Genomic DNA, 13,988 nt, shown 5'->3' with positions numbered 1-13,988 from the left:
CAAAATGATCTTTGTGTGACACAGCTTTTGAGCTGAGCAGCCTAGCACACACATTATCTGATGCATAGGCATTCAGTTCAACAGGAATTTACTAAATGCCTACAACTCCGATGACAAAAATAGTCTAAAATGCAATCTTCCCTTGGAGGCTGGGAAGAGAGAGGTGAGAAAATGTGCACAAGAGACAGGATGGAGATGGCAGTTGATGGAATGTTTTGTTCTGGATAAAGCAAATAGATCGGTCTGACTGTAACCTTGGGGTCAGTGAAGGAGAGTAATAGGAAATCAGTCTAAACAAGTTGGAGTAAGATTAGCAAGGGCTTTAAAGGCTTTAAGTTTAAGTACTGGAAAACAATGGTGATTTAAAATAATGACGCACAAGACACTCGACAAAGTCCTACTCTGCTGCCTTATTAGTGGAGGTAAGCTTAGACGTGAAACAAAATCATAAAAGGCCTGCTAGAAATTTCATTCCTAAAAGACATGGCTTTTATTCCAGAATACTGAGTGCATGAATTTGCCAATGACTTTTTGGCTAGAAATCTTTGTATTTTGCACAGGATGAATCAGGAAAACATTCACTGAACACATCTGTTCAATTATGGCGTATTGATTCCATTAACTTTACCATTAGCAGCATTAGGTCACCTAGTTTCCAGATTTCCACTTCCCTACAAAGGGCAACCATTTTTCAAATGACCTTTACAGATTTTTAAAATATTTTCTCTTTAAAAACAAACAAAACTGAATTCCAATGAAATGTCCAGATCCTAAATCAGTCTCCATTATTGAGATCAGTTTTCAAAGCAAAACAAGGAACTGAAAGTATTTTACGATTTTAGTCTTTGAAGGTCTTCTCAAGTTAAAATACATTTTTTTCTTCCATTACAGAAATTCAGACAAAAGAATTTTTACTATTTGCCTAATCCACAGAACATGCAAAAGAAGAGGTTTTTATTACATTAATATACTTACAACTGTGCATAATTCTTCTATTAAAACCTTTAAGTATATTTGGTTCCTTTAATTCCTTCCAAATCTGACTTAATGACAAACATGCAATATGCTAATAACCTCAGGAATCTCATTAGTAAGTAGAGATTAGGCACTGAGATGTATTAAAGACAGCTTTTGACATTTCTTCTTAAAAGAAATTTATTTAAATTTACATCATAGGATCACAAATGAATTCAAAACTTTCCAAGTGGCTTCACAGCCCTGAGTTACACTCATTTTCTCTGTTCTATGGAATCAGCCTGGACTCTCCAGCAAAACTGAATTGGAGAAAAAGGCCCCCTTCTTCTCTTATTACACCCATTATAAATTTTCCACATTTTTCCTTTTTATCTCCTCAAGATAGAGCAATCAACTACCCATGGCTTCCCACTGGTGGATTTTCTCCAAGCGATTTTCTTTCGATCATTAAGAGTGAGCAAAGCTACAGCCTGAAGCCTTCTAAACAAAGGGTCAACTTTACCAAACTGTGTAGCTCCCCTCTTAAGAAAGAACAGCCTGCCTATTCTTTTCCTGAAACAGCCTCCAGATTCAAAGAAATCAAGCTTCTTTCGACTGGGTCTGGCTTTAGGAGACATTTCAATAACCCCCTGAACAGGCATGCCCCAGAGTGAAGTGACTTACTCTTAAACAGAGCTCCTCCCATTGTCTGTGCAAATGGTCTATCTGCTCCTTCAAAACCATCACATCTTCCACAAGAATGTACCGGGTTATGTCGGCCTTCATGATATTAAGTTCCTTCAAGTTCTGAGCCCAGTTTGCCAAGGAGTTCTCCAGTTCCTGCATTTAAACACAAGAGAGGAAGAAGGGGAGGAAGAGGGAGGAGAAGGGAGGGGAAAAAAGCCTTCAGCCCAAAGTACTGTTGTTTCCAAACCTGTAGGCTAATCCTTTGATTGGATTTGGGGGAGGGGAAACCAGGAAAGGGGGAGGGAGCTTAAGGCTAAGGAATTTGGTCCTGGCTGGAGCCTTGATTTCCGGTTGCCCAGCCTTTTTTATACCTTCTCTGTTGAAATTTCTCTTTCTCTGAATTTTTAATCCTTCTGGAATAGATGAAGGGCCGTTGGGGCTTTTATACTGCCTCTAATGTGACATAAAAGCCAAGCACTGGTTTAGTATTATTACAGGAAATAACATCTCTAAAGTTCTGTATGATTGAAACATTGTTTTTTTGACCTTTGTCACATTGCAGGAATTTCATTAGAAAGTGTGGCTTTCTATTCTTCAAAATTCCAGAGATGTACTGTTGCCACTGGTTACTATAGCAGAAGAAAGAGGTTACTAGGTCCCCTTATTTTCAGAGGGGATCTGTTGGTTTTGATTAATTTTGGAAACAAATGGTATCAACGTTCATAACAGAAAAGAAAACCAGTTATTCAAGATTTGCCCCTAATTGGTCTGGAGAAAAATAGGGATCGAATAAGGCATTTATATAGGTATTAAGGTGCAAAGCCATTTACAAATAGTATCTCTTTGGCACTCAAAACCACCCTGGGAGATAGGCGCTATTATTATCCCCATTTTTATAGATGAGGAAACAGACTGAGAAAGATTCAATGACTTGCCCAGGGTCACACAGCTAATAAGGTAGTATTTGAACTCAGCCTTTAAATGACTCCATGTCTAGTGTTCTACCCACTGTGCTATAGTTAACAATGCGGTGTTTGTTGAGGAAACTTTTTTGTTTTTCTATGAAATAATCAAGACAAATTCTTCCACAACAAGGAAATTGAAATTAGGCAAACTGTTTTTCACATTTTATAGAGCTGGATTGACATCCACCAACAGAAATCTTAAAGAAAACAGAGCAATAAAGCTTTATTATATCCTTGAAGAGAAAGCTGTTGGTATGCAAAAGCAAAAGCAAAAGAGCTGTTTCAGCCAATATTCATTTATATCTAACCAAGAAGAATTTGCATTTAAGGGAAAGTAGCCTGGCTTAATTAATAGAAGTAGTCTTCAATAGGAAGACCTACGTTCAAACCCTGCCTCAGACACATACTAGCTGTCTGACCTGGCCAGTCCCTCAATTTTTCAGTGGCTCAGGCAGCTACCTAGGATTACAAGAATGGTTTAGAGAGTTTCCTTATGGGAGTTCCCTATTAGATGAAAAGAAATCACAGGTCTGAACAACAGCAGCAGAAGACTGGCAGTTTAGAAAGCTTCTAGATAGCCTGGAGATAATTTAATTACATCTTTCAATGAGGAGTAGAACCGGGAAAAACTCTTTTTATCTTTTTATCTAACAGCTCGTATTTCCTGAATACTTTAATGGATGATCTCATTTTTTCAACCCTTGAGAAGAAGATGGGGACAAGGCCTGGGCTGACTACTAAAGTAGCAACATCATTTCCTAGGGAGGGCAAAAGAGTAACTAAAAAGACAGTTCAAATTCTGTGCAGGAGATAGGGGTGTTCACATCCTGTTCAGAGAGACGTCTTAAGATATCATCTAGGTCAGTTCACCAGGTTGTTTGCACGTAGTCTCCCCCATTGCCGGCAGCTAGGTGATGCCATAGTGCACAGAGTGCCAGGGCCCAGTGTCAGGAAGACTAATCTTCCTGAGATCAAATCTGGCCTTAGATACTTACTAGCTGTGTGACCCTGAGCAAGTCATTTAACCTGGTTGCCTCAGTTTCCTCATCTGTAAAATGATCTGGAGAAGGAAATAGCCAACCCCTCCAGTATCTCCCTAGAAAACCCCAAACGGGGTCGTGAAGAATAGGACACTACTCAGCAGCGACAACTTCTCCATTAGATTGTAAATCCCTTGAAGGCAGGGACTGTCTTTTGCCCAGTATCCCCACAGCTTAGCACAGTGCCTGGCACATAGGAGGTGCTTAATAAATGTTTATTGATTGGTTTGGTGAATAATTTTAAAAAATCAGAAAACATCTAAGAGTTTTTACTCCATTATCCACGATAATGAAAAGGATGGATTGATGGCTTGAATAATTCAAAGAACCAGGACATTTTTTTTGTAACGAATTGAATGCTTTTTGGGCAACATTTATAATCAGCTAAACTATATTCTGTGAACATTCCACATATTTGGTGAACACTATTAGGGGAAAAAGGATTGGTATTTAGCAAAAATTGTTTTGGATCATATATGTGGATTCTTGAATTTACTGAATTTATCCTCATGGCAGGGAGAAAGGCTGTAAATTTCAAATTACCCAGGACCCTAACAGTATAAAGCTCTGAGTAAAATTCAAGTCCTCTATTCAATTCTTTCCATTTCCAGGTCTGCTGCCTCATCTATCTCAGTAGCACAGGAAGCTGTGGAATTTTGGGACTGTGAAATTAGAAGTAAAAACTTCACATTCCAAGTTAAATTGCTCTAACTGCCTTCCAATTTTCTCTTACTGAGGTCTAAATTCAACGAGAAAGATCCAAAGTATGACAGATGTTCCTATTTTCTTGTCAGCGTTTGCTCTGGGGCTATTCACAGAGTTTCCTAACCCTTTCAATCTGGTCTCGCAACACAGCAGAGAAACTGGATAGAAGGAATGTTTTTAATTATTCTCAGTGTCTACTGCATATCAAATGACTGATAGGGAACCCCATTCTAATTGGTCTATTTTTCTACCCACATGATTTGCCTTCTCCACCTCCATATCAAAAAAACCGTCTGTCCTAGAATTTTTGTCACTGAGATACCAAGTCAGGTGAATCCAGTCTGGTTGGTTTTGTGAAAGTGCTTTGTACAATAGAAAGAAAATTCTGGCCTCTAGGAGAAAAAGAAAATCATTAAAAAAAATGTCTTTGTGATAAATAAACAACTTTCAGAGTAAGCCAAGGACTCCTTTTGCTTTGGGGATTAGTTGGACAAAATGCCCAAATCCTCAGAGTTAGTAAAAGTTGGTTTCTGTTCTTTTAAAAAAAATGTCATTTGCATACATTAATCTCCCAAAGCATTAAGATTTCAATTTGTACAGAGATCAGAATGTCATGTCAGACAGAAGGCAGTATTTCTCAATAGAACAAGGAAAGTCAGCTGGACTGGAGAAAACAGAGGGGCAGAATCAAGCATCTCTAAGACTTAGAGAACATCTCAGAAATTATTCTGTAAAATGCCTCTTATTTCAATACCTTAATCAGTTCCTTTTCTTTATAGAGCTCTTCATATGGTTCTGGGAGAGGATCTTTAATTTTTGCCTTTAAAGTCTGCAGTCGGTTTTCCAGCTCCTTGATTTGCTTTTCACATCGGTCCCAGGTCTGTTTGAAAAACATTTTAAAGCGAGATCATGAATAGCCTAGTTAATGAGGGAATTCATTCTGTGCTTTTTTGGTATTAAATGTGTTTAACAAAACATGCAGAAAACCAATTCTTGATCTTAAAGAAAGGAACCAAGACCATTTGTAAATTATATACATTGGGTTCTACGGTACCAGCCCATGGTAACTGGTGCTTAATAAATGCTGATTGATTGATTTACTAATTATCTCAAAGATGATCTTCAATATTAGTATATTCAACACGAATTGAAGCCTTTTCTTTGCAAAAGAAGGTGTTAGGCAAGGTGTTAGCAAGAGGATATAATTAATAATATAGCTAGCATTTATAAGGAAAATAATATAATAAATAATAATGATGATAACAGCTAGCATTTAAATATTGCTTTAAGGTTTGCAAAGCAATTTTTTTTTTGCTTTTTGGTGAGACAATTGGGGTTAAGTGACTTGCCCAGGGTCACATAACTAGTAAGTGTCAAGTGTCTGAGGCCAGATTAAGCACTTTCAATATATAATCTCATTTGACTCTCACAGCAACCCTGTGAGGTAGGTGCTATTATTATCCCCATTTGTCAGATGAGGAAGCTGAGGCTGACAGAGGTTAAGTTACTTGTCCAGGGTCACACAGCTAGCCAATGTCCAAGGCAAGATTTGAAACTAGATCTTTCTGACTACAACTCCAGAACTCTATCCACTGTGCTACCTAGATCCAAAGGAAGTTATGACATAGAGTTTACAATATAAAATAGATTTATAATAAAATGATATAATATAAATATAATATATAATAATAATAAATATATATAAATAATAAATATAATATAAAGTAAAATAAGGGAAGATAATGTATGATACAAGAGAGAATGTAATAATTATAAGGGGAAGGGAGGTCCAGGTTGTGTTATAAGAAATTTGAGAAGGGACAGACAGGTTACTTTAGCTGGGGGAGACAGACAGTCTTAGGGAAGATTTAGTGAACAAGGAACCAGAGTTGGGCCATAAACATTGGTTGATGGTAGAATTTCAACAGATAGCTGAGAAAAATAATATTTTTCTCTTCCTGAATCTCCTGACATGTAAAAATATAACATGCTCAATGTAACAATGTATAATGCTGATACATTTTGGGTGGACTATCTGGTCAAATAAAAACATTTTTATCTAGAATTTAGAAAGCTAGAAATTTAAATATCAGAAACATAGAAGAGACCCAAAAGGTAAACAAAAAAAGACTCTAAACAGTAAAACAAAACAAACCAAAACAAATAAACCAGTGTGATAGATTCATAGAGCTAGAGCTCTGTGGAATCTTTGATCCTAACTTACTCATTTTACAGCTGGGGAAACTGAGGCCAGGGGGGTTAAGTGACTATGTTTAAGTTAAGAGCAACAGAATAACAGAGGTGAGATTTGAATTTAGGCCTTTTGACTCTAGAGGTGCATCTAGGTAGTGCAATGGATAGAGCACACATCCTAGGGTCAGGAGTCCTGTTCTTGGGGCAGCTAGGTGGCACAGTGGATAGCACCCTGGCCCTGGAGTCAGGAGGACCTGAGTTCAAATGTGACCTCAGACACATGATACTCACTAGCTGTGAGACCTAGGGGCAAGTCACTTAACCCTGATTGCCTCACGAAAGAAAGAAAGAAAGAAAGAAAGAAAGAAAGAAAGAAAGAAAGAAAGAAAGAAAGAAAGAAAGAAAGAAAGAAGGAAAGAAGGAAAGAAGGAAAGAAGAAAGAAGGAAGAAGGAAAGAAGGAAAGAAAGAAGGAAAGAAGGAAAGAAGAAAGAAAGAAAGAAAGAAAGAAAGAAAGAAAGAAAGAAAGAAAGAAAGAAAGAAAGAAAGAAAGAAAGAAAGAAAGAAAAAGAAAGTAAGGAGTCTTCTTCTAAAGTTCAAATTTGTTCTCAGACACTTACTAGCTGTGTGATCTGGGCAAATCACTTAACCCTCTTTGCCTCAGTTTCTTCATAATAAACTGGAGAAGGAAATGGCAAACTACTCCAGTATCTTGCCAAGAAAACCCCAAATGGGGCTGTGAAGAGTCGGACATGACTGAAAAATCTACTGAACAACCACAAAACTTCTGACTCCAGAATCGGGGTTCTTTCCCCCTTACCACTTGTACTGTGATCATAGGAGACCCCACTCATGCCCTTTACTCAGAGCCTCTTTAACTATTTTTATACAATTCTATGAAAGTCAGTCATCTAGTTTCCAAATACACAGCAAATTAGAAAAGGGAATAAGACTGTGCTGTAACAGGTACACTGAGAGCTCTGAAAGGTGACAGCTGGCAACTTGACACCCAGGAATCAGATTTAGGGCTGGAAAGGACCTTCAGGGCTATTGAATCGAAGAGAAAAGATGTAGAAACTATAATAGACATAAGAACTCAAAAAACATGGCAGTCTTCAGATGGCAGCAAGAAGGAAGGAATTGTGATATAGGGCAGGCATTCCAAATGGTTTTTTATGTCATGAACTCATTGGCAGATTAGTGAAGCTCATGGACCCTTACTCAGAATAATGTAAATGCATAATATATGTATTGTTGCTGGTGAGTCATTTTTCCAGACGTGTCCAACTCTTTGTGACCCCATTTGGGGTTTTCTTGGCAAAAATGTAAAAATATAGTGTGTGTGTGTGTGTGTGTGTGTGTGTGTGTGTGTGTGTGTGTGTACATATGTTGTTACAAATTAAGCTAATGATTTGGAAATATAGTTACCAAAGTATTTTTTTTTAAATACAAATCACAGATCCTCAGTAAAGAAATCTTGCTGGAAGGGAAAGAGTTTTAGATTTAGGACCACAGATTTTGAGATGAAAACCACCTTAGGGGTCATCAAATCTAACACTTTCATTTTACAGATGACAAAATGGGTGCAGAGAGGGAAAGTAGTTTTGCCTTAGGTCAAACAGGAAATAAGTACCAGAGCCCAGATTTGAACTTATGTCCTCTAACTCTAGATCAATTTTTTTTTAACTGAATGCTACTTTCCTATTCCCATACCAGTCAGAGCACCTGATTTCCAACCTTTACTTAAGTAATTCTGGTTAAGATGGTGGTGATACAAAAGGTCCTATAGAAGCCCAGCTCTCCCAAAAATCCCCAAAGTTCTAAAAATACACCAGGAAGAGAAAAATGATACAGAAAACTAAAGAGAAAGAGTATTAAATTCTTCTATTCAGTCCAGGACTGCTTAAGAAGACTAAATTGTCTTGCAAGAAAGAAAGAAGTGTATGGGTGTTCTGAGTTGAGAAAAGTTGTGTGCTGCTTCTGTGGCCTAAAGGCAGCCTCTACTCTAGGACCTGGCTTGTCAAAGCAGCAGGGGACAGAACCCCCTACACTCCCGCCGCTCAGGTGACAAAATAAAGTGATAAATCTCAGCTGGGGCCTTCTAAGAGACCTGAAGCCAGTGCCTGGCAGTCACTGCAGAGCCATAGAATGAGAGAAAGCTAGCATTGCATCTGTACAGGCATTGCTAGAGCAATAACAGAAGGTAGGGAGAGGGACCATAGTAGGACACAGAGCCAGCATCGCCCTACTTCTCTGAAGTCCCACCATAGGAAGGCCCTCCAAAAGACCATCACTTCTGTTGGAGCCACAAGCAACAGACAGGGTCAACAGAGAGCCTGGAGGTTCTTAGCACCAATGACCTAGGTGGAGGCCATGGCAGGGGCAAGAGCCAATTCCTGGTTGGTAATTGTAGAAGAAAGGCCAAAACCTTACTCGGGCCACCAAGACCAAAGAGGAATTCATCCCACAGAACAAAAAAGCAGACCTTTAATAAGTCTGACTTTGAAATTCTAATTTAAATTTTAATTTTAATAGGAGACTTCATTCCTAATGAAAAAGTCAGAGCTTATTAGAAATTTTGTAGTGTAAACACAAGAATCAAGAAGAAACTAGAAAGGTAAATAATTTGACCAATTTGAAGGTACTAAACAATGATGAAGAATTTCTTTACATTCTAACAGGAGGAGAAGCCACAATTGTCCTTTCAGAATCTTAATGACTTCAGTGATCATAGAAGACAGAAGATTTTATTCTATTTTATTGGTTTTGACAGAAGAAGTAAAAGGGAGAGAAAAATAAATATACTACAAAAAAATTGAGAAGGAAGGAGGAGAAACTCACTATTTTGCAAAAATGGCTGCTCAAGAAGTCTACAGCCATGGGGTTAGGATGAGAGAAGCAGACGTCTGTTTTATCTTATTAGAAAGGAAAAAGTAGGAATAGCAATCGGGATCTTTGGCAAAGTAATAGTAAAAATTGTTGTTTAGTTATTTCAATCATTTCTGACTCTCTGTGACCCCATTTGGTGTTTTCTTGGCAGAGGTAGAGAAGTGATTTGCCATTTCTTTCTCCAGCTCATTTTACAGAAGAGGAAACTGAGGCAAACAGGGTAAGTGACTTGCCCAGGGTCACACAGTCAGTAAGTGTTTGAGGCCAGATTTGAACTCGGGTCTTCCTGACTCTAGGCTGAGTGTTCTATCCAGTGGGCCACCTAGCTGTCCCAATAGTAAAAACAGACATAGGTAAAAGACAGAAACTAGTTATGACTACTGTAAAAGGGCAAACTAGCATAACCAGGGAAACTAGTTATTCTTCGGCAACACAGATACTTAATATACACACACCTAATGCCGTAAGTATAAGTGCTTGTAAGTACATAAAGGAAAATTAAATATAGGTCATTTCTCAAGGCTCTGTTCTGGGTACTCTTCTCTCTCTCAATACATCTTCCTGGCCATCTCATTAGCTCCCATAGATTCAATTATCATCTCCATGCAGATGATTCTCACATCTATTTATCCAGCCCTCTTAATCTCTAAAAATGTTTGTAAGAATGATATAGAGTATCCTTGATGAAAATGAGACAAAAACAGAGGCTTTTGATGGTATTTTTCTGGAACATACCACTTTTCTAGTTATACAACTGACTAAAGTAGAGAGGTTATAAGATCCATTTTGCTAATTAATTTCAAGAAAGAATTTCTTTTGGTAGAGTATAAAATACAGCTGTAAAATCAGACAAGATGTCTCTCATACATGCATCAAGATCATATAAAACTCCATCATGGACACAACTAAAGAAATAACTTTGTTAAATGAATCTCAATCTGCTGAGTCCTGAAATCAAGCAAGGTGCTACACAGAGCGATAATTATTCACAAAGGGTATTTTTGTTAGAAAGTATCCCTCCCAGCATTAGGAGATATCCCATATAAGGACCAAATAAGACGCAAACTGTCCTACTAACACTGAAGTTCTCCCACTGTTCCTATTCACCAATGACATTGGCCTGATGGCATCAAACTTTAGAACACTACAAAACCTCCTCAGTAAAATCCACAATAATATCAAATGAGATAATATTTATAAAGTACTTTGCAAATTTTAAAACATTATATAAAGGCTACCTATTATTGTCATTAGTAAGACTTTTCTAACCATTCACACTGGAAAAACAAGTTGGATTAAAAATACTTATTTGAACATATAATGACATACAGCTATCAAAATCTGAATAGGCAGCCCTTTCTTTAAATTAATCTTGGGGGGCAGCTAGGTGGTGCAGTGGATAGAGTGCCGGCCCTGCAGTCAGGAGGACCTGAGTTCAAATCCGGCCTCAGACCAAACACTTGACACTTACTAGCTGTGTGACCCTGGGCAAGTCGCTTAACCCCACTTGCCTAAAACCAAAAAACAAACAAACAAAAAAATAAATTAATCTGGGATAAACAGGTGGTATGTTTATCTTAGATGAACATGGTATGCCCAAAATTGAGATTAGAATGGACTGAAAGCACTGATAAGTTCCCCAAATGGCCCACAGCTATATCATAGAACATCACGATCTTGGAAAAATTAAAGTGACAAATATACCAAAGAGCTCTGTAAAATGGGCATAAACAAGCTGCAGCACTGTACCAAAAATGATTGATGAAGTTGTTACAAAAGACATTTCTGAGAGCTGTATGACTGGGGGAAAAAGGATGGGCCAGTCACATAGCAATACTCAGACGCAATAGACAGATAAATAAAAAGGCATCTTAAGAAACAAAAGAAACAAGAGGAAGGCCTCAAGTGCATTGAGGGAGGTCCTTTGTATAAGCTCTGTAGAAAAAAGGCACACAGAATGAGAGAGGGGTGAGAATCTGAACTTGTAGGGAGAAAAACCACACCTAGGAAGTCATTGATCCAAAGTGCAAATCTCCTAAGATATCACAGAGCAAAAAGAAAATAAAATACACTTGAATAGCGTAGATTAAAAAAATAATAATAATTGGATTGTTTACCTCTGTAGCGCTTTGGAATTCTTTAGTCATCTCGGCTACTTGAAGTTGGCAATTACTCCAGGTATCCTGCAATTTTCTGATTTCTCTGTCAATGGAATCCTTGGTCTCTGGATCAGCTATTGTCAGTAACTTTCTCCCTGCTTCTAAGGTGAGTGCACAGGTAGTTTGCTGCCTTTGAAGAAGTACTTCTTTGTTCTAAAAAGCAAGAAAAATGATTTGCTAAGATCAGTGGTTCTCCAAGTGTGGTCCTTAGATCTCTTGGGGTCTTTGAGTTTAAGAGGTCTATGAGATCAAAACCATTTTCACGATAATACTAAGATGGTATTTTCCTATTGAAATATTTCTTCATTTTTTCAATTACATATCTGTGAGAAAATGATTTCTTCATGTGCTTCAACCAAAACAATCTATTATAACAGATTAAATGCAGAATCAGACAGAATACTTTTATCAAGACAGACATTAAATAGATTTAAAAAAAATATGTAAAACAATGAAACTCTTCTCACTAAATTTTTGTTTTGGAAAATACAGTTATTTTTTATAAAAATGTTATTTTAACATGTAATTGATCTATTATTACTATTTTAAATGAATAAATATTTTAACAGCCCATCAGGCTTTATTTCTAATATGACAAATGTCAATTGGTACAACCCACATAAACAGAAGCTGTTAGTGTGTTTGATAATTTCTAAAAATGCAGAGGAATTCCTCAATAGTTTTTAAGAGTTCTAAGTTCGGTCCTGAGACCAAAAAGCTTGAGGACCTCTCCATTTAGATATATGCCATGCCCAGAATTTGTATGTTTGTTTAACTGTTCTTATTTTTAACAGCACAAACATATAGGCGATGGGGAGAGCAAAAGACTCAAGTGTGTGTGAATATTACACATCCTCATCACATTAATCATTTAACATATGTGCCCAAATAGGGAGCAAACTCCCAAGTATATACCCCTTAAAGAAATTCTTTTCATTTCAATATAAGATTTGACCAGGCAGATTAGGTAGGCAGGCAACAAACATTATTAAATGCTATGTGCCAGGCATTATGGTAAGCCCTGGAGTTGTAAAAGAAGGCAAAAAGAAAGTCCCTGCCCTCAAGGAGCTTACAAAAAAGAAAATCCCAATTGCAGTCTGAAAAAATCCAGAGAAATTAAAAATAGCCTTCAGAGGATAAGGAATTAGAAGGCCACTCAGTTCAGGGATTATTAGAAATTCATGGAATTAGTGCCATAGGCATAGATCAGAGGTGTCAACGATCTCTGATTATTCTAGTCTAAATGGTAGCCAGATCCTAACCCAGAAAGTTAGGGTAGGTAAATTTTGTCTAACAACTTAGGATAATTTACCTGAAATAGAGGAGAAGAAAAAGAAAATACCCAAAAGGCTACGTTGGGGAGTAGAAGCGTATAGGTTAAATACAGCATTACAAGTCTAAAAATATGTCCACATATTCAAGTTCTGGAATTGTTTGGGGTTAAGATGGTTTTCTGCTTTTCTTTATATTCCCAGCACTTAACAAATGCTTATGGACTTGCTTATTAGTTTCTATGCAACTGCCAAATTAGTCAAGAATCTTTTTGTTTAATTAATAAAAGCCCTTATTTAGCTTTTTATAGTCCAAATACTGGGTTGACTTTTAAAAGATTCTATTACTTTAACAAATATTTGGTTCAATTTTAAAAAATAAATCCATTTTCTTATCATTTAAGCATAGTTTACTTTGTTCCTTGGGGATATTTGAAAATGGAAAGAAACAATTAAAAAAAAAACCCTAAGTGAAAACCCAAACCTGTCAATGGCCCTAAAACATATTCTATCAGCAATACCTTTAGATCGTGAATAAGACTTCTGATTTGGCAAAGACCATAAGAATCTTGGCTCTTAACTGCAGACAGGAAATGGTCAGTATCGGTGAGGAAGTGGGTCACATTCTGTAGAGAAGCACTGAAGCGTCGCCATTCTTTCACTAGCTCATTGATGGTGATCCTCCTCTGCTGAGCCCTCCGGGCAGCATCTTGCCACCGCTCTTTCAACATTGTGAGTTTCACAACAAATTCCATTCTTAGGAAAGACAATATTCATTGGGTATTATCACAAACTATTTTGACTTGACTTGATTTCCCCAATTGAAAGGCAACTAATAACAGTGTGATAACTCAAGCTTGGGTTTGTTATTTATATAGGCAAAAATCTCAACAAGTCTGACGGTCTACATAAGCCCTAAGAAGCTGCTGGAGCCCCAAGCTAACACATAGTTAAATGATTTGCTACAAGGTCAAAGGTGAGATTAGAAACCAGGTCTTCCTCACTCTAAGCCAAACACTCTATCCACTGCAGCACACTGCCTCTCATTTATTTACATAAATCTAAAAAATCTTAGTATCAACATAATTCTAAAAAAACGAGCAGGAGGGGATGTTTGGGTTTATCTT

General features: G+C 37.3%; 1 protein-coding gene across 1 annotated transcript in view; it reads right to left on the bottom strand.

Moving 5' to 3' along the window:
- The window catches only part of SYNE2 (spectrin repeat containing nuclear envelope protein 2), a 352,560-nt gene that overhangs the window by 50,422 nt on the left and 288,150 nt on the right, over positions 1 to 13,988 (bottom strand). The window contains 4 exon segments of the mRNA XM_020986547.2: positions 1,639 to 1,794; positions 5,106 to 5,231; positions 11,549 to 11,743; positions 13,383 to 13,617. Coding sequence (XP_020842206.1) covers positions 1,639 to 1,794; positions 5,106 to 5,231; positions 11,549 to 11,743; positions 13,383 to 13,617 — 712 coding nt within the window.

The sequence above is a fragment of the Phascolarctos cinereus genome, unplaced genomic scaffold (genome assembly GCF_003287225.1).
Source record: "Phascolarctos cinereus isolate Bilbo 61053 unplaced genomic scaffold, phaCin_HiC Scaffold_3;HRSCAF=262, whole genome shotgun sequence".
In the NCBI taxonomy this organism is placed as follows: Eukaryota; Metazoa; Chordata; class Mammalia; order Diprotodontia; family Phascolarctidae; genus Phascolarctos; species Phascolarctos cinereus.
Note: the sequence above shows the minus strand (reverse complement) of the source record. Positions and strands in the feature narration are given on the sequence as shown.